Below are 21,691 nucleotides of genomic sequence, written 5' to 3'. Positions count from 1 at the left end.
CTTACTTACTTATTTACTTAATTACTTACTTATTTACTTACTTACTTAATAAATAGATTGACGAATTACTTATTTTGGGGTTAGCATAATAGTTAAATATTGATATTAAATATAATTTACAAAAAATATGTAATAAAGGGTGTCGAATTTAAGACCGAACACCAAAAATTTTTCAATTAAAATTTAATTCATACAAATCTTTATAATCAAAGAAAAAACTTCAAGTTAATTTTGCAAAATTTTTTAATTAATTTATGGAATATAATAAAATTTTAAAGTGAATAATAAAAAAATATCTTAAATCTATTTTTTGATTTTGGCTTTAATATTCATTCATGGATTTAAATTTTTGATAATTTTTTTTAGAAAGATTAGAAAAGGTTTTTATTTGCAAATTTTTATTTAATAAGAAAATGATTGTTCTTAAATTAAACTAAATTAATACGATGAACTATAATAATATTAGGAAAAACTTCAATAAGTATTTAAAATAATCATTTTAACTTTAGGAATAAATAATAAACTTTGTCTGAATAAAGACTACTTATAAAAAAATACAATTTTCAAATAATTTTTTAATATGTGTTTAATTGATTATTTATAATAATAACTCAGCTGCTAAAAGCTTGGAGAAGTGGACTTGCTCCTAGAAATTCTAAAAATGTATTGGTTTGAGCTTTAAGAATAATTTTTTTGCAAGCATAATACATAGCAGCGCATATACCAAATCCTATGACAAATTCATTAAGGATAAAGACTGCAAAATATGAGATAATCCAGATATTAGCATCTTCAGCAGATTGCCCAGCAATTACTACAAGAATACTATAATAGCAAAATAAGCAAAACAAGAAAGTAATAAACAAGCCTATTATTCTAAGTTTCTTATATTTTAAAAGTATTTGAATAATTGTTGTAACAACTTAAAGTACTATAGTTGTAACAATACTTAAAACAATGACCTAGACAACGCTTATATTTTTTCCAAATATAGAATTAAGAGTTAATAGCCATATTACTTTATTGTAATAGATAATAAATCTCAATAGCCTAGACTAGTCTTCTTAGTATATGATAAATGTTTAAAATAGAGTATGATATGTCATTATAGCATAAATAGGCTTCTCTGTATTTAAATATTCAATCAATTTCTGCCTAGATAAATTATCTTTGAATTTTTTCTCTTCTTCTTACTTTATTTTATCAATTTCTTTATCTTCTTTTCTAATTTATTTTTCGAGACTATCTTCATCAGCTAAGCTCTTTTTTTTCTATAATTTTTATTCATTTAAGTTTTCATTTTTTTATTGATTTTATTCTTTGCTAAGACCATCTTAGGAATAAATAGAAACCTATTATTTTAAGCTATGTCTATCCTTGTTTTATGGAGATTTATTTTGATAAAATTTGTCTTAATTAGCTTATTCCTTTAATGAAGGTTCTTTATCGAACAAGTTATTGGTATCTGTAACTTCGATATTAGTTAATAAAACATCATTTTGAACTTTTTTGACTTAATTATTTTATGATTGCTAATCCTGTTTATTTCCTTGCTTAAACTAATGCTATGTTAATTTTTATAGTTCATTTTATTCTATTTAATTTGATGAATTTCTTTTGTCGTTAATTAATAATTATGTTTAAAAATTTTAAGATGAATACTCCTCTTTTACTTTTAATTTATTTTAACCTTAATTATTTTATTCTTTGCTATCTGTATTGTTAGAAGCCGCTTTTTCATCTAAAAGTTGTTAAACTTCCAGTTTTTCTTGTCCGCTTTCTTATTTTTATAGTGTCTCTAATTACATCTCATTTTGCAAATTATACTCACTTGCTTTTTTTATCTTTACTTTTAAAAATAGTGTTTTAGGTTTCTTTTGACTATTTTTATTTGAGTGTTAATGGTCCATAGGATAAACTAAAGAAGTAGTTTAACTTATTGCTAATTTATCAACTTTATCAAAACCGTAAGCAGCAAAAAGCATAAAAGCAAAGCCAATATTCAGAGCTATCATAGTCCATATTGGAGCATACTCATACCAATTAGTAAGTTAAGCTAAACCAGCAATACCATCTTCACTGAAGATCTTTTAAAGATTTTTATTATCTAATAACTAAGTTATATCAGAGATAACAGATGTGACTTGAGGTGTTTAGCAAACACATTTAATAATCCTCTAATTATTTTTCATCTCAATTGAGGTTTGACAGCTGTTGTGAACCCAGTTTCCTGTAGGCTGACGCTAAATGCACTTAAGCTTTTCTTCTTATGAAACAGGACCAAAGTTCAAAGTAAATCCACTAGGAACACTAGTGCTCTAAGATTATAAAAATCTCATTCTAGAGTTTGAAGGAGTGGGTTAATTATTAGTATAAACATTTGGTATCTTCATTCCGTAAGTTCTATTTAATAGAGTTTAAACTGTTTGGTTAGCTTGAGATAAATATTGTTAATTATATTAAATGAGCTCATCACGATATAAATAGGTGCTATTAGACCAACTAGAAACAGTAACATAATAATTAAAATTAGTGGAAGCATAGGGATCTAAATTTTATACAACTTAGCTATAGTAATTATTAAAAAAGACTAGATTGTCATTATTTTCAATATGAAAACTAGCTTGAGATGTGGGGAAGTCAATAGGAGACTGGTTAGTTTGAAGCAAATAAGTAAATCCATTCATTATTTAATTAGTATAATTTTCGATATCAGAGTTGCTAATAAATCCTTAGTTAGAATTTGCTTTAATTAACTCCATGTAAGTGTTAGATACAACTTGAAAGTTCTCTCTAAAGAAGTTAATTTATGCTATTGATAAAGCAACTGATTTCTATTGAACTGCATTATGCATTTAGTTAATTCTGCTTACAGTAGATTATTAGAGCTGTTAAAACAATTATGATTATGGATCCAACTAAAATTATGAAACTATTAATTTTTAAATGATTTAACCAGAAAGAGTGTAGCTATCATCAAACTACTAAGTCCAAACGCTTTACATGAGTCTATTTAAAATTTATATTTTTACTTGATTAACTTAGGAAGGAGAAGTGTTAGCTGCTTCAAACTACTCAATAGAACCCAATATGTTTTAGTATGCAAATATCTCATTCTAGTAAAGATTTTAATTTTAGTAGCTTTGAGCTTATGTCATTTGGTTGTTAACAAAGGTTTATATGGTTTGCTAATTAAAGTTGTTATTATTAATTTGTACAGTTTATGTAGTGTTTGCATAAGTATAGTATTGTGGATCAAAATAAACTCCCATAACTACAATATTTCCAGCAGGTAATAAGCAATTTATTTATTATACAGCAGACTAAGTTGAAAGCATCTTTCTTTTTGGTTATAAGGGATTTTAAATTTCAAAGAGTAGATCTGCTTGGCTCTCATAGTAGAAAAATTAGTAAAATTTTGTTTTATCTGTGGGATTAAAAGTTATTGAAACTTAATCTTAAAAAGCTGTGTATGCTTAGTTCGCTAATTATTATTTTAAATAAAATAAATCAAATAAAATATTTATTAATTTTAAATGATTCTGCTTTATAAAATTTTTTCTACTAAATAATGGGAAATAGATGTATATATACCTTATATTTCAAGAATTAAAAATTTGAAAAAGCAGAAAAAAAATGTAATTTTAAAAAGCAATTAAAAAATAAAAAATTTCTAGTTTAAATATTTTGTAAGAACTTTTAAAAATGAATGAAATAAGTATATTGATTATAATTAATAATATTTGAAAATATTTATTTATAAAATAAATAAATTTATAATTAATCAACAAAATATTATTTAAATAATTTAAATAAGAGAAGAAAAATAAATTAAAATTTACGGATTGTCAATGATATAGGAGAAGGAGGTGGAATTACATAAATGGTAGAGGGTGGATTTGAATTTAACTAAGGTATGTTCTATTGGAAGTAGAAGTCATATATTGAATAAGTTAAATGTACACCAACAAGTTAGGAAAAATCTGGATTAGGAAAATAATCTTACAGTATAAATGAGAACTAGTTAGATACCTACTAGATTGTATGTTAAACATTATTATAGCTAAGTGTTAGAGTATATTGCGCATAGCTTATTTTATAAGCAAAGTCTGTATGTAGTTATATACTAACGTAGACAACATCCTATAAATTAACTCTTACAAATTAAAGTCCTTAAGGTATAATTCCTTAAATAATTGCGTATGGATAGGAGTTACCGGAGTCGATTTAGTATGATGCATACTATTTACTAAAAGGGAAGCCTTGATTCATCAGCTAATAGTAAATAGTGTATTAAGTATTTAAGGGCAGAGAGTTTGCACTGATTTTCACTATATTACTCCCATTCTAAATTAATTTCAGAGGTTTCTATTATGGATCTAGACAAGGATTACCATTACTGTCTAGGCAAAACCAAGTCTAAATGTAAAATTATGGATTAAAATATTTTGCTTATGACAAAATGAATTGCGAAGTATCTTAAGCTATTTAAATATTAGCTGTAGGATTTAATTTACTTTAACTAATTGGAGTCAGAGAGTTTTAACCTAAGAACTAGTATGCTAAATTAATATATTATATATAACCTTTTCCTCTAAGAATACCATTTATATCAAAGACCCTTATCTTAAATATAAAAATAAAATTTTTAAAATAAAAAATAGTTAATTATAAAAAAATTTGATGGTATTATGATGTAATTAAGAAGGTTTTGGAATAACTTCTTTAATATTAATTAAAAGATAAATAAATGAATTTAATAATTTACTAGCAAATAGACGCTGGTTGTATATTTAATCGTATAAGCAGGGATAATTACGTTATATAATGTAGTAAAACTATTACATTAGATAGTTTGAGTGGTTTAAAACTAAGGTATAAAGCTTATTTATATTTGATAATCTTATATAGATGGAAAATTCAAAACATTTATAATAAAACCTGCATCGATATAGGTGGAAAAGGAATTTCCTACATAAGGAATAAATATACTGTAAGGAGAAGATGGTTAAGTTGAAGAAATTTTAACTGTGGCTGTATCAGTTTAAGTAATTCCAAAAGGTATAGAACATTAAACAAACAGTTAAATTGTATCATCAATTAATGGATTAGAATTAAATTTAATTTCATAACCTTATTTATTAATATTTAATGAAAAAGTGAACTAAATATTAGAGTACTAAGAAGGGCTTGCTATCTAAATTTTATCAATATTAACTACACTATAAATTCCAATATCAGTAAGGCTGACGAACGCAACATCTTAAGTACTAGAATACTGGTATACATAGTTAGTTAGACTAAAAGCACAAATTTTAGTTCTTTTATTATGCTAAACACTAACATTAGGCTCTTTTTAATAGATTTGAGTAGCAGGAATAGCTTTCTAATTGATATTTACATTCAAATTAGCCAATATAAATTTCGGCTAATTTGATGAGTAAATGCTTGAGCTAGGAGCTGTAGCTATTTTTAAATAGAATAATTTTAAGAACTTATTAAAATTATGAATTAATTCTTTGATTTTACTAAAAAAAATAATGAACTGGTTTCTATTTAAGGGATCAATTAGACAATTTGGTATCTATTCAGTTGGAGAATTATTATTGTAGACCTATACGGTACTTGGATCAAGAATTTATTAACAGTTTTGAAATGAACCCGAAAATTATTAATCTAAAGGCACTCCCACCATGGTAATCATCTAATTGAACGTAACCACAAAAGATCTTAAATCAGTATTCAATCTTGTAATGTATATTAAAATTCCAGTTTATTAGTCTTCACATCCTATTTTATAAAATAATGCATTAAATAATGATTATTTCTTTTGAAAACTCTAATTCTACCTCCCACATGTGGAATATTGCAATCACAATTTGTTGTAGCTGCGTTGTAAACGTAAATAGAAAAACACGCTTAACAATCATTATCAGACGTACAACTCATACAGCCTGGTTTGCATTATTTGCATGTTCCTTAGGATTCATAATATCCTAACTAACAGCTGCAGTTAGGAAATACTCTTAAGTTACTACACTACAAGCAAAATCCATCTAAGTCACAAAGATCGCAATTGGATGGACAACTTTAAAGCTGTCTAGTCTGTTTTCTCAAATGAGATGGTAGATTCTAGCTCTCCTCATTAGAAGCTAATACTAAGCAATTGAATGCTATAAAAATTACTAAATATTAAATAATTCTCATATACCTATTTTGTTTACTCACTTTTTTGTTTGATTATTTTTCAATATAATTTGTTTTTATACTGAATTAAGACAAAAAAAGAACAATTTATACAAACAATTTTACTTATTTCAATTTCTTTTTAACTCGTGTAAGATAATAAAATCAAGGAAACGCATTTCATACTCAATTATTAATAAAACCTAAAAATCACATCTTAGAGATAATATTTTTAATAATTCGATAATAATAGCATGAATTGTAATAGTTGATAAACTGACGTACTTTTGCATCAATTAGAAATTAAAAAAGCCCATGAATATTATCAATTGTTGGCTTAATAGTAATTTGTGATTGTAATAAAATATATGGATTTTAAAAATGCATCTAAAAATAAAAATGAGATGAAAAATGTCTATTTTTACACTTTAAAAAGCGCATGTCAACCTAATATATTATAAATTTCAAATCTTCACACAAAAATCATTAGAAAATATTAAAAGTTATATATTTATTTTTAGTTCCCATAATTAATATTCAAAAATTCAATTTTAATGTTATCGAAAAATATTTAGCTTGATTACTCTTTTCAAAGAATTAAAGGCAGAAACAAAGTGTTTGATTACAACTATAAAGATAAACTAAAACTTTGATTATTAAGTTAAGAAATTAATCTTACTCGTACTGATTCATAAGATCTAAAAATCACATCCTAGAGATAAATTTCAAATTGTATGATAATAATTGCATTAATGGTAGTAATTGTTAACCAGATACCATTTTTCATCAATTAGTAATTAAAACGATGCATCAATTTTATCAATTGTTGATTTAATAATATTTTTGTTATTATAAATTAAATTTTTATATCTAAATGCATCTAAAAATAAAAATGAGCTCAAATAAATGTTTATTTTTACGCTTTAAAAAATGAATATCAAACTAATATGTTATAAATTTTGAGTAACTCTTTCGCACTAGAATTACTAGAAAATTATAAATATAAATTGATAATTTTAGTTTTAGTTCCCTTAATAATTGATATTTAAACACGCAAAATTCAATTTTGATGTTATCGAAAAATATTTAGCTTGTGAGTCTATTCAAAAATTAATAGGCAGTAACAAAATTTTTGATTTCAAATATAAAAATAAACTAAACTTTTGATTATTAAGCTAAAAATAAATCTAAAAGAATTTAAAATAGCAGCATTTATACTTCAAAGGGAGTTGGTTTGGAAGGGGGGAATCAAAGTTCTACTTGCCAATTTTGACCTTTAAAACCTTTTAACAAATAAGATCTTTAGTAAGTCTTAAATTTTATTGTTTGACTTGACTGCCCCCCTTCAATATATTTTAAGAGAAATGAAAATCTAAATATTTTTCTACAATATATTGAAAAAAATATTTGATTAAAAAGATAAATTGTAGAAAAGAAAGTTACTAACTAATTTAAAAATTAAAAAATATAATTAATTTTGAAAAATATTTTTTTATTAGATTTATCTTTTTTATAATTGATTAATTAAGTTTAGTACTTTTTATTGCTATTATTATTATTATTATTTTATTTTAATTCTAATATAAGAATCTGAAGTAATTAAACATCAAAAATTGTATCATATATTAAAAACTTCTTTTCATATATTTAAGGACACGAATAGAAATATATTGAGGTAAATGAAAGAAGAAAACCAAAGTATTAAAATTTTATTTAATAAAATAAGCACTAACTTAATAAATTAATTTACTTTTACCTTCAAAATTAAAAAATTTGAAGTAAATTCAGTAATCAATAATTTCTGAAAGTTAAGATATTTTTCATCATCAAATTAACAAAGAAAGAAAATATAATAAACAAAAGATTGGCTTCTTCTTGTAAAAAACAAAAAATTAAATAAATGTCTTACAAATAATTGACATAAAGTTATATAAAAATATGTTTGAAGGTAGCAAAACCCACTTTTTTGCTTAAAGAGTTTTTAAACTCACCTAAGGATGATTATAATTATCAATATATTACACAAAATAAATTTGCATATGTTAGAGTTTATGATTAGGCTCAAAAAATAAATAAAATGCTTATTATTTGTCCTTCATAGAATTATTAGAAGTATAAATCATTCTATCAAGAGATAAATCAAAGATCCTTTAGAAGTGATCTTATTTTGAGTATGCTAGATAGTTATCATTTAGATTAAGATCAATTTTTTTATGTTTTTGAAATGGAGTAATTTAATTCTACTTTAAATGAGATTGAATAATAATATGAAAACAACATAGGATTTATTGTTAATGTTAAGAAATAAATTACTGAATATTTCAAAAACAATCTCCATATTTTTTATCAAACTGAAAAATATGAGTAAGACTTTTACATTTGTGTAGCTCATGATAATTAACTAAAAGTCAAATTTAATCTTATTGATCCTCATTGGATAATTCAATCTGACATTCAAAAGAATAATCCATCAGATTAAATACAAGGTAAAATTGAAAAAGAAAATATATCTCATAGATAGTTAAGTGAAATGGAGTATGAAGAAAAATTACCTGAAGAAAAATATTACAAAATGAGTGATATTCCACATTTAATCAATGAATTTTGTAATTCTTTTAATACTTATATAGAAAAAAAAGATTTGTTGTTAAGGATTTAAAATAATTATGCAAATATTTTGAAATTCCATCCAAAAGAAATTTTTGAGATGATTTAAAGTCATCCACTTTATGAAGAATTCCAAATAAATTACTTAGATGAGTTAGAATTTGAATTAATAGCTAAAAAAGAGGCTAAATAATCATACTAAAAGGACATTAGCTTAGTTCTTTAAATAAAGCAGAAAAGCTAAAATAAGAATTCATAATTTTAAATGAAAAACTAAAGTGTTACTCAACAATTATTAATGTAGACTAACTAAATACTGAAAATCATTATTATGTTTTAGTAGAAAAGTAATTTTTTGATTTATAATATAAGGCTACTTATAATTTGAATGATTTATAATTGTCAAGTGAATATTAAATTATCAACGTATGCAGCTTTCTTTATTTAAGTTGCAAACTCCTAACTGAGTATAATTACTAAATAACCAAAGTAAATCCATAGCATATACTATTTAAAGATTCTAATTTAATTAGTATTAGAGCACAATAAAATAATCTTGAGACATAATACGAACAAAAAACAATAAATACTATATTACAAAAAGATTTATATAGCAATGAATATTATGTTGAATAAAATCTTAAAAAGTTGGATATATCTTAAATATAAGAATTTAATAAAACTTAGGAAAAAATACATACTAAATTTGACAAAAGTAACAGAAACAATTCATTATCCTAAATAAAATCTCAAAAAGAAGCTGAATTCATATTAAAAAAATATTTAAAAGAAAAAGATGTTATTAATTTCGTCATCGATTCAGTTAGCTTGAATGATAATCAATCTTACTATGCTAACATTGTTAATTAAAGTATAAGAAATAATAGTATTCTCTAAAATTACATGGATGAAAAATTTTTAAAGTAGTATGAAAAATGTGCTTATTATAAATTAGTTAATTTGTTTTTTCAAAAGATTTCTGAGAATTCAAAAGAAGAAGTTGCAAAAATATATAGTTAGTTAATTCTTGGATTTCATATTTTTAATTCTTTAAAAATTGGTATATTTAAACGTGTTTTCATTTCAAATATTGATTTTAGAAAAGTAAAAGTTCTTATAATGCATTCAAGTAAATTAGATGTTATTGCAAAAATACATAGAATTCATGAAGATATTTAAATTACTTCACTAAGAATTCCTGTAGATTTATTTAACAAAGCTCAACACGCTAAAATAAATCCCTCTCAAAATAAAATTTCTTATTAAATATTTGAAAAAGAATTTTAATTGTTAAAGTTATTTTTTTCTTCTTATGATAGTTAATATTTGCTTAATTTCTAGTAATAATTATTATCATTCCTATTTGAAGAAGTAGCTAACTTTGAAGAATTGGAACTTTATACAATTAAAAAGGGCTTGGTTAATCTAAGTAAAATATAAAATCCAGAAATATTAACTTAGGATTAATGTCAATTAATATCTGAAAATTCATTTTAAACTTTAGTAATAAAATTTGAAAGTGAAGTATGGTCAATTTATTTCATTTAGATTTTAATAATAGAAGAAGAGCTATTTTATTTGAGCAAAAATAATCCATATTATTTGGCTAAATAACCAGAAAATAGGTCATTTCAAGAAGTTATGAAACTTGAGTTTTCACGCTCAACGTATTCTAATTTATTTGGACAGGATTATGCTTACATATTTCAAGATAATAAGCTTTATGATTTATAAACTTGTTTTTTATAAAAGCTTTAACACTTGCAAAAATTAACTTTGTTCTAAAATAAAAAAGGTGAAAGTGCCTATTTCAATTTGTTAGGATGCAAATAGATTATCCAGCTAAATTTAGAGCTCTTAAATTATAAGGCAGATAAATATTATAATTTAGATAATATTATAAAATAAATAGACTAAACTAAAATTAACTAAATTATAATATATCATATTTTATCTTATGAGAATGAATATTTTAAATTTTATAATTACTTAAAGCCACCCCTTTACAAACTTAAAAGACTAGTAGATACAAGTATAAAAATTGACTGGATACGAAGAGATAAATGTAGTTTACGTTATTCTGACTTTATTGATGACTCTAATGATGACTCTAATGATGACTTTAATGATGACTCTAATGATGACTTTAATGATGACTCTAATAATGACTACTTCTACTAAAATTTATGATAAAATATACCTTTTTGATTAAATTAATAAAAAGAAAAAATAATCTTAAAATGATTTATGGTTTGTTGGAAAAAAATTAAATAATATTTATGTATAAATTTAAATAAATGTATCAAAATAGAAACAAACACTCTTTTGATAGAATTTTGTTTTTTTTAATTTTGGACTTAAGTTAGAAATTTGAAAATTAATATGAAATTATAAAATAAAAATTTTAATTAATAATCAATTTTTAATACATAATTTAAATTATCTTTTATCATCATTTTATATTAAAATTCAATAATTTTTATTTATTTCATTACTTTGAATTCGCTTTATAAATTATCTAATTTATTTATTTAACTTATTTTGGATTCACTTACTTAAATAATCAATAAATAAACACTGTATTTTCTCATTAATTAATTATGGCCACTTTCAAGAAAAAAATTTTTTTTAAAAGATTATTGTTTGACTACCCCATTCTATATATTTTAAGAGAAATGAAAATCTAAAATATTTTTACACAATATATATTTATAAAAATATTTGATTAAAAAGATAAATTGTAGAAAAGAAAATTAATAACTAATTTAACAATTAAAAAATATAATTAATTTTGAAAAATATTTTTTTTATTAAAATTATCTTATTTTTTTGTAAATTGATTTTAGTAATTTTTATAGCTATTTTTATTTTATTTTAATTCTAATATAAGAATCTGAAATAAATAACCATCAAAAATTATATCATATATTAAAAACTTCTTTTTATTTAATTGAATTAAGATACCAATTAAAAAATATAGAGGTAAATGAAAGAAGAAAATCTAAGTGTTAAAAATTTTTAAAAATAAAATAAGCATTAAGTTAATAAATTAATTTACTTTTACCTCCAAAATTCTTAAATTTGAAGTATATTCAGTGATCAATCATTTCTGAAATTTAAGATATGTTTCATTACTAAGTTAATAAAGAAAGAAAATATAATAAACAAAAGATTGGCTTCTTCTTGTAAAAAACAATAACTTAAATAAATGTCTTACAAACAATTGACATAAAGTTATATAAAAATATGCTTGAAGGTTGCAAAACCCTCCTTTTTGCTTAAAGAGTTTTTAAACACACCTAAGGATCATAATAATTATTAATATATTACACAAGATTAATTTGCATATGTTAGAGTTTATGATTAGGCTCAAAAAATAAATAAAATGCTAATTATTTGTCCTTCATAGGATTATTAGAAATATAAAACATTTTATCAAGAGATAACTCAAAGATCCTTTAGAAGTGATCTTATTTTGAGTATGCTAGATAGTTATCATTTAGATTAAGATTAAATTTTTTATGTTTTTGAAATGGAATAATTTAATTCTACTTTAAATGAGATTGAATAATAATATGAAAACAACATAGGATTTATTGTTAATGTTAAGAAATAAATTACTGAATATTTCAATAACAGTCTCCATATTTTTTATCAAACTAAAAAATATGAGTAATATTAGTAAGACTTTTACATTTGCATATCTCAAGATAATTAACTAAAAGTCAAATTAAATCTGATTGATCCTCATTGGAAAATTCAATCTGACATTCAAAAGAATAAGCCATTAGATTAAATACAAGGTAAAATTAAAAAATAAAATATATTTCATAGAAAGTTAAGTGAAATGGAGCATGAATAAAAATTACCTGAAGAAAAAAATTACAAAATGAGTGATATTCCACATTTAATCAATGAATTTTGTAATTCTTTTAATACTTAAATAGAAAAAAAAGATTTGTTGTTGAGAATTTAAAATAATTATGCAAATATTTTGAAATTCCATCCAAAATAAATTTTTGAGATGATTTAAAGTCATCCACTTTATGGAGAATTTCAAGTAAATTACTTAGATGAGTTAGAATTTGAATTAATAGCTAAAAAAAGAGGCTAAATAATCATATTAAAAGGACATTAGCTTAGTTCTTTAAGTAAAGCAGAAAAGCTAAAATAAGAATTCATAATTTTAAATGAAAAACTATAGTGTTACTCAACAATTATTAATGTAGATTTACTCATGACTGAAAATCACTATTATGTTTTAGTAGAAAAATAATTTTTTGATTATTAATATAAGGCTTCTTATAGTTTTGCCAATTTGAATGATTTATAATTGTCAAGTGAATATTAAATTATCAATGCATGCAGCTTTCTTTATTTTAGTAGCAAACTTCTAATTGAGTATAATTACTAAATTACCAAAGTAAATCCATAGCATTTACTATTTAAAGATTCTAATTTAATTAGTAGTGGACATAACTACTATCTTTAGTAATAATACTAACAAAAAACAATAAATACTATATTTCAAAAAGATTTATATAGCAATTAATATTATGTTGAATAAAATCTTAAAAAGTTGGATATGTCTTAAATATAAGAATTTAATAAAACTTAGGAAAAAATGCATGCTAAATTTGACAAAAGTAACAGAAATAATTTGTCATCCTAAATAAAATCTCAAAAAGAAGCTGAGTTCATATTAAAAAAATATTTAAAAGAAAAAGATGTTATTAATTTCGTCATCGATTCAGTTAGCTTGAATGATAATCAATCTTACTATGCTAACATTGTTAATTAAAGTATAAGAAATAATAGTATTCTCAGAAATTATATGGATGAAAATTTTTTAAAGTAGTATGAAAAAGGTGCTTATTATAAATTAGTTAATTTGTTTTTTCAAAAGATTTCTGAGAATTCTAAAGAAGAAGTTGCCAAAATATATAATTGGTTAATTCTTGGATTTGATATTTTTAATTCTTTAAAAATTGATAGATTTATTGATAAAGAATGTGTTTTCATTTCAAATATTGATTTTAGAAAAGTAAAAGTTCAAATAAATTACTCATGGAAATTAGATCTTATTGCAAAAATACATAGAATTCACGAAGATATTTAAATTAATTCACTAAGAATTCCTGTAGATTTATTTAACAAAGCTCAACACACTAAAATAAATCCCTCTCAAAATAAAAACTCTTATTAAAAATTTGAAAAAGAATTATAATTATTAAAGTTATTTTTTTCTTCTTATGATAGTTAATATTTTCTTAATTTCTAGTAATAATTATTATCATTCCTATTTGAAGAAGTGACTAACTTAAAAGCATTGGAACTTTATACAATTAAAAAGGGCTTGGTTAATCTAAGTAAAATTTAAAATCCAGAAATATTAACTTAGGATTAATGTCAATTAATATCTGAAAATTCATATTAAACTTTAGTAATTAAATTTGAAAGTGAAGTAAGGTCAATTTATTTCATTTAGATTTTAATAATAGAAGAAGAGCTATTTTATTTGAGCAAAAATAATCCATATTTATTGGCTAAATAACCAGAAAATAAGTCATTTCAAGAAGTTATGAAACTTGAGTTTAATTACTAAATGTATTCTGATTTATTTAGACAAGATTGTGCTTACATATTTCAAGATAATAAGCTTTATGATTTATAAACTAGTTTCTTATAAAAGCTTGAACACTTGCAAAAATTAACTTTGTACTATAAAAAAGGTGAAAGTGCCTATTTCAATTTGTTAGGATGCAAATAGATTATCCAGCTAAATTTAGAACTTTATTCTTATAATGGAGAGGATTATTATAACTTAGATAGAATTATAAAATAAATAGATTAAACTAAAATTAACAAAATTAAAATATATTGTACTACATCTTATGATTATGACTATAATGATAGCTTAAAGCCTGAACTTGCTCCCTTTTACAAACTTAAAAGACTTGTAGATATAAGTATAAAGGAAGACTACCTAGATGATACCAAAAGTAATAGTGAAGGAGCTAATTCAGAGGATCACGAAGACTACTTTTTCACTCATTTATAAAAATAAAATAGATCTTTTTGATTAAATTAATAAAAAGAAAAAATAATCTTAAAATGATTTATGGTTTGATGGAAAAAAATTAAATAATATTTAATTATAAGTTTAAATAAATGTATCAACACAGAAACAAACACTCTTTTGATATAATTTTTTATTTTATTTTCGACTTAAGTTAGAAATAATAAAATTAATAAGAAATTTCAAAATAAAAATTTTAATTAATAATCAATTTTGTTATACAAAATAAAATTCAATTATCTTTTATCATTACTTTATATTAAAATTTAATAATAAAAATGTATTATCATTATTTTGGATTAGCTTTAACTTAATTTGGATTTAATTAAATAATAAACAAATACTGTATTTTCACATTAATTATGGCCACTTTCAAAAAAATAGTTTTTTTAAAAAAATTGTCTTTTTACGTCATTTTAAATTTTGGAGTTTTGGATTAAGGGGAGTAAATGTATTAATGAAATTATACAGCATTTTTAAATATTTCAAAATCTGCATACAAAAGTTATTTTATTACAGAAAAATTTTAGAATATGTTAAATATAAGCACATTAATTCTTTTTGTTAAATTTCTAACACAAACAAAATAGTTTATAATATATTAGCTTAAACAGAAATAATAAATACAATTTTAATTAATTACTTTATTTAATTAAAATTTGCTAATGGTAAATCAACTACTTAGTGCTAATAATAATGGTTTTGCTCCCATCAATTTTAAAAATGTATTAGTTTATAATTTAAGTATTGCTTTTTTACAAGCAAAGTACATTAAAGTAGATAATCCAATTCCAAAAAATAACTCAATAAGCGCAAAAGTAATAAAGTAAGAAATAATCCATTTGTTAGAGTCTTCAGGATCTTCACCAGATATTACAACGAGAATACTGTAATAACAAAATGAACAGAATAAGAATGAGATAAATAATCCAAATTTCATCATTTTTTAATATTTTAGTAGCATTGAAATAAGTGCGCTTAAAATTTAAAGAATTATTGTTGTTATTAAACTTAAAAATAATATCTGGACAACGCTTAGATTCTTACCAAATAATGCATTCAAAGTTAAAATCCAAACAACTTTATTATAGTAAATTAGAAATCTCAGGAATCTGGATTGTTTTTCACTGTAAATTATAAATATTTGAAATAGGTGATGGAAAGCTAAAATGCATATAAAATGTTTTTCATTATATAAATATTCGATTAGTTTTAGCCTAGATAAATTCTCTTTCTCTAGTTCTTTTTGTTTTTGTTCTTTTTTCAGGTTTTGCTTTTTCTCCTCTTCCATCTATTTTTTCATTTACATTTTTTCTTTATTTTCTTTGATTTCTTACTTTTTTCTCATCTTTTCTTATTCTTTTTACTATCTTTTAGCTTCTTTTTATTGTTTTTTTAAATCATTTTATTTCTGCTTTTAATTTGCTTGTTAATTTTAATTCTAATTATTCTTTTCATCGATTTTATCCAAAGCGTCTTCAATTTTTATTGATTTATTTTAAGAGTTAGAATTTACTTCAATATCAAATAAATGTCTTTCTTTGTTTAATGGAGATTAAGGAAATTCGAATGGTATTTCATCAATCATGAATCCTGTATTTATTTAGTTATTTTAGTTGTTAGAAAACTCATTAAGTTAATCTGTTTGATATGTACCCTTTCTATGTGCTATTTCATTATTTATTATTTTTTAGATTTTATCAAATTCCTAATTTGATCCTATTTCTTCTTCTTTATTTTTAGTTACTTTTTTTTCATTAAACAAGTCTTAAAATGCTACTATTTTGTTATCCGATATCGCCTAACTTTATTTTTCTTAATTTTCAATAAGATTTTAATTTGTTTCTTTTTTATTCTTTCGTTGACTTTTTAGTTCTTATTCTTCAGTATTTTCTTACTAAAACTCCTACAAATCAGGTGTATTTTTAGTATTCAGTAAAATGTTTGAAAATACACTCTTTTTTTTATTGAATATGCTGCTTCTCTTTGTATTAAGTTTAATTTGGCTTCCTTAATAATCATTTTAATCTCTTTATGTATTTTGATGAGAATTAGAATCTTCGTTTTCTTGTGAGTACATTTTATCAAAAACATTCCTATCTGTTAAAATTTACTGTGTTTCTTATTACTATTATTTAGTTTCTGAATTTATTTTTTCACTCTGCTCTTCATTACGATTGATGTATTCACTTGCTTTTTTCATTTTTATCTATAAAAATAGAGATACTTTTTTTTTGATACTTAATTTTTGACTTATCGCTTATTCTTCATCAGTTGTTGCAACTGAGTTTATGATATTTAAAATTTAGTTGATCTTCGATTTATCTAATTTATCAAGCTTGTACGAGATACATAGTAGTAATAAATAAGCTACGTTTAAGCCTATCATGGTCCATATAGATATGTACTCATACCAATTGTTCAACTTAGAAATTCTATCTTTGCCATTATCACTAAAAATCAATTAAACGTTTTGATTGTCGATTAATTGAGTAATATCAGCTATTACTGAAGTTACATCAGGAGTTTGACAAACACACTTTATGTTTTTTTTGTTATTTATTACTTCAATATGAGTTTAGCAGCTACTGTGCACCCAATGTCCTGATGACGAGCGCTAAATGCATTAAAGTTTTTCTTCTGGTGAAATTGTTCCAAAGTCTAAAGTAAAATTACTGGTGACATTTACGCTCTGAGATTGCAGTAATCTTAGACTATTAGATGTAGCATTGGGCTTATCATTAGTGTAAACTCTAGGTATTTTAATTGGATAAGTTCTTTTTAATAATTCTTAAACAGTTGAATTGACTTTTGATAAGTATTGCGTATTTAATTGGGAGAGTTCATTTCTATATAAATAAGTGGTGTTCTACCATGTCGAAATAGTTACATACATATTATAATTTGAAGAAGAAAATGGGTCTAAAGTTTGAGCAATTTAAGTGTAGTAATTATTATAAAACATTAGCAAATCATTATTTTCTATAAGGAGACTAGCCTAAGGAGTAGGAAAATCAATAGGAGATTGGTTTGTTTAAATCAAGTATAAAAATCCATTCATTATTAAGTTTGTGTATTAAACAATTTCGGAGTCGCTGATAATTTGTAAATTCTCATTTAATTTAACTAGCAACATATAAGTGTTTGCTACATCTAAAAAGCTTTGTCTAAAGTAGTTAATTTGGTATATAGTTAAAGAAAAAAAAGTTTGTTGAACTTTATTATGTAATTATTCAATTCTAGTTTTCGAGTATTAGATAAGTTGTAAAAATAATTAAGATTTTCTATCTATTTAGATCTAGGAGGATATTATTCTAAAGATAATTTGATTTGAAAGAATGTAACTATCATCGAATTACTAATTCCACTAACTTTACATCAGTCTATTTAGCATCTATGTTTTTATTTAATTAATTAGCTGAGGGGAAATATTAGTAGCCTCATATTACTCAATTGCTCCAATTATAGTCTAGTATATAAAAATTTCACTTATAAATAGATTTTAAGATTAATAAACTGAAGCGGCAGCCATTTATGCTTGAACAAAATCTACAAAAGTTTATTCATTGAAATTGTTGTTACTTATTATAACAGTTTATGTTACATTCGTATACTAGTAAGTGCTAGGATCAAATAAAACTCCAATAACAATAATATTTCCCGCTGGTAAAAGGCAGCTCATAGACTAGATAGCAGATAAAGTTGAAAGCATTTTCTTTTTAGGTTGAAGAGGAAATTAAATTTCTGATTAATATTCTGTTTGATTGTTGTAGTAGAAAAATTAGTATAATTGTTTGTTGTCCGTAGGATTAAATATAACATTCACTTTATCTTAAAACGATACATATGGCTATTGATCTATTTATTTATTTTATATATTACATTATTTTCAATAAGTATCTTAAAAATTTACTTACAAACTTTTAATAAATATTATTTATCTAATTAATTAAATTCATTTTTTAAATTTTTATAAAAGTTTATTTAGCAAAACTTACATTATATATTCTTTAAAAATTGAATAATATCTTTGGGTTTGTGTAATTAATATCTTGGATTAAAGTAGAAAAAAATAAAAAATTATAATTACTTATTTGTAATTAGACTGGGGAATGAGGTGCTCTGACATATATAACTTATGGCTGATTTCCGCTTGGCGTAGGAATGCTTTATTGTAAGATTTAATCATAAATCTAATATTTTAAACTGACGGATACTGTCTATGTAAAATCTGGTGAAGGAAAATAGTCTTCTAAGATAATAGAAAACTAATTTGAAACTTATGCTATACTGTGCTAAACATTATTATAGCTTAATGTAATTTAGAATTATGCAAATATTATCCTGTAAGGAAAATCTGTATGAAGCTGTATGCTAATATATACGACATCTTGTAAATTAACCTGAACAGTTTTAGTTGCAGATGGTATTATTCCTTATACCAATGCAAACGGATATGACTGTCCAGTATCAATTTAATAAGCGGCATATTGCTTACTAAAAGGAAAGTTTTAACTCATTAGCTAATAATAAATTGTGTATTGTGTATTCAAAAGTAAAGAGTACTGGCTAATTTCAACAATATTGCTTCCATTTTGAGTTAATTTCAAAGTTTAATTTGATTTATCCACACAAACATTACCTTTTGAATCCACACAAAACCAATATTAAATGTAGTAATAAGGATTAAAATACTTTGATTAAGCTAGCGAAAACTAGCTTATATCTTAGCTTATTTGTATGGTAGACGTAGGATTTAATTTGGTTAATATAACAGGTGTATAAGAAGCTGTGCCTATAAACTAATAGGGAAAAATAAACACGATATAATCTGCCATAGCCCTAATAATTCCTGTATTATCATATATCCTGTACTATATATACAATAAATTTTGTTATAAAAGATGAATCTATTTTCAAGATATAAATTCTTCGCTAAAATAAATATTTTTTTGGAAAACAAAATTAAAAAATTACTAAGAAATATGTTTAATTTATTTTATTAAAAAATCTAAATATTTTATTTAACATAAATCCTTTATTTAAAAAAAAATTATTTTTTTGAAGTCTTTAAAATTAAATCAAAATATAAATTCTTATAAAATATTTAAAAATATTATTCTTCAATATAAATATTTAAATGAAGTATTATATAAATAAAATAAAGCGAGTATCGAAAAATATATAAGTAATTTAAAAATACAAATAGGAATAGAAAATAAAAAAATTAATAAATTCTTTTCTACATTAATTAAGTAAGATCCTTTTTTAACCTTAACTTTGATTAAATTGGGTAGTAATTGATTTTGTGTTATCGAAAAATTAATTCAAACCGCAATTATTAACTAACTAACTAACTAACTAAAATCTATGCGAATAAAAAAGAAGTTAATCAACTTGCCATAAAATATGTTTAAAAGTATCAGATCTCAAACTAAAGTAATATATATAAATAAATATGTTACTATTAATATTAATTATCAAACAAAAAATCTAATTGTAAGTTATTCTTGGTAAAAATAAATAAAAAAATAACTAAATAACATTATCATATAGTTTATTTTCAAATTAAAAAATTCTAGAAACAATACAAATAAGAAGGAAGTGAGCGATGAATTTAAATTATAAACATTAATTTTGTTTAAAATATGCTCATTTTCTTATTACTTATTTAGTTAGAACTAGTCTTAAATGTTTTAATTTTTTTATTATTATTAGTAAATTTTATATTTATTTTAAGATTTTAAAATGCCAACTCTCTCTAAAAATAAAGGTTTCTAAATAATTGAATGGATAGTTAATTATTGATCATATAAAGAATTACTATAAATATTTATTTATTCAATAAGCTTCTTAAATCGAAAATAAGCGCCTTCTATTATATCTTTATTCAATTTATTAAATCAGCAAATTAATTACTCTGCTTTATATATTACTCAAATAAGATCAATTAATTGAAAGAAAATATTAATTTATTTTGTATCTTAACAAATTCTTACTTTGATTAAGTAATTAAAAACTTATAAATTCTATCTATTTAGAAACATATTTATTTATTTATCTTTTAATTTTACGGATATGTCTCCATCATTAAGCAAACTCTCTTGTTCTAAATAATATCAAATTATAAAATAAAAATTTTTTTTCTTCTATTTACTACTTCTTTCTGTATATTTTGCAATTTATATCAAAAAATTAGAAGAATAATAAATAGATTTTACTCAAATTAAATTTATTTTTCATAAAACAAACTTAAAATATAAAACAAATTAAAATACTAAATGAGAAAATTATAATTATTCAGTTTTCTTTATTATTTATTTTTATTAAAAAAAAGTATTCAGACTTTGTCATAAATCTAGTTTGTTGTTTTGAACATATATAAATTCAGTCTACAATATAATATAGTGAATAGTAAATAGTTTTTCACTAAGCTTACAAACATATGTTTATTTACATTTAAAATTAATTATATATTTTCCTTTTAAGCTAATCACTTAAACCCCTATATCTCGCCCCTCCCTCACTCTTTCGCTAAAAAAGAACTGAGCATATACATAAAATTTAATTTAATTATATTTAATTTAATAAAGGATTATTTATTCAGATCATTTTTAGAAAATCTCTTAATCTAATTTACATTTTTTGCTTGTTAACCATTTCTACCAAGCATTTTTATTCTTAAAATAGATAGAAATATTTAATGTAAATAGATCGCTTCACATACATAAAATATGGAAGATAAATTTTATTACTGTAGATTTTCATAAAATTGATAAATGAAATTTGATAATGACTAAGCTCAGTTTGAATGAGTCC

General features: G+C 22.4%; 4 protein-coding genes across 4 annotated transcripts; 2 read left to right on the top strand and 2 right to left on the bottom strand. All coding sequences in view use genetic code 6, as the record gives it.

Moving 5' to 3' along the window:
• Nucleotides 1-611: 611 nt before the first annotated feature.
• Nucleotides 612-6,207, bottom strand: TTHERM_00491190 (transmembrane protein, putative; the record flags this gene model as incomplete). The annotated part of the gene is made up of 5 exons (XM_001016896.2): nt 612-3,484; nt 3,843-4,626; nt 4,769-5,466; nt 5,530-5,790; nt 5,850-6,207. 5 exons carry the CDS (start codon nt 6,205-6,207, stop codon nt 612-614), a joined length of 4,974 nt encoding a protein of 1,657 aa, XP_001016896.2.
• A 1,794-nt stretch (nt 6,208-8,001) lies between these two features.
• Nucleotides 8,002-10,983, top strand: TTHERM_00491170 (hypothetical protein; the record flags this gene model as incomplete). Its single annotated transcript, XM_001016894.2, has 2 exons — nt 8,002-9,140; nt 9,284-10,983. The coding sequence occupies exons 1-2, from the start codon at nt 8,087-8,089 to the stop codon at nt 10,981-10,983; spliced, it is 2,754 nt and encodes a 917-aa protein (XP_001016894.2). The 5' UTR covers nt 8,002-8,086.
• A 1,168-nt stretch (nt 10,984-12,151) lies between these two features.
• On the top strand, nt 12,152-15,056 carry TTHERM_00491160 (hypothetical protein). Its single transcript, XM_001016893.2, has one exon. It carries the CDS (start codon nt 12,179-12,181, stop codon nt 14,873-14,875), a length of 2,697 nt encoding a protein of 898 aa, XP_001016893.2. The 5' UTR covers nt 12,152-12,178; the 3' UTR covers nt 14,876-15,056.
• A 489-nt stretch (nt 15,057-15,545) lies between these two features.
• TTHERM_00491150 (LMBR1-like motif protein) lies at nt 15,546-19,710 on the bottom strand (the record flags this gene model as incomplete). Its single annotated transcript, XM_001016892.2, has 4 exons — nt 15,546-18,039; nt 18,232-18,341; nt 18,477-18,730; nt 18,963-19,710. The coding sequence occupies 4 exons, from the start codon at nt 19,708-19,710 to the stop codon at nt 15,546-15,548; spliced, it is 3,606 nt and encodes a 1,201-aa protein (XP_001016892.2).
• Nucleotides 19,711-21,691: the final 1,981 nt, after the last annotated feature.

This window comes from Tetrahymena thermophila (assembly GCF_000189635.1).
Source record: "Tetrahymena thermophila SB210 genomic scaffold scf_8254636, whole genome shotgun sequence".
Classification (NCBI taxonomy): Eukaryota; Ciliophora; class Oligohymenophorea; order Hymenostomatida; family Tetrahymenidae; genus Tetrahymena; species Tetrahymena thermophila.
Note: the sequence above shows the minus strand (reverse complement) of the source record. Positions and strands in the feature narration are given on the sequence as shown.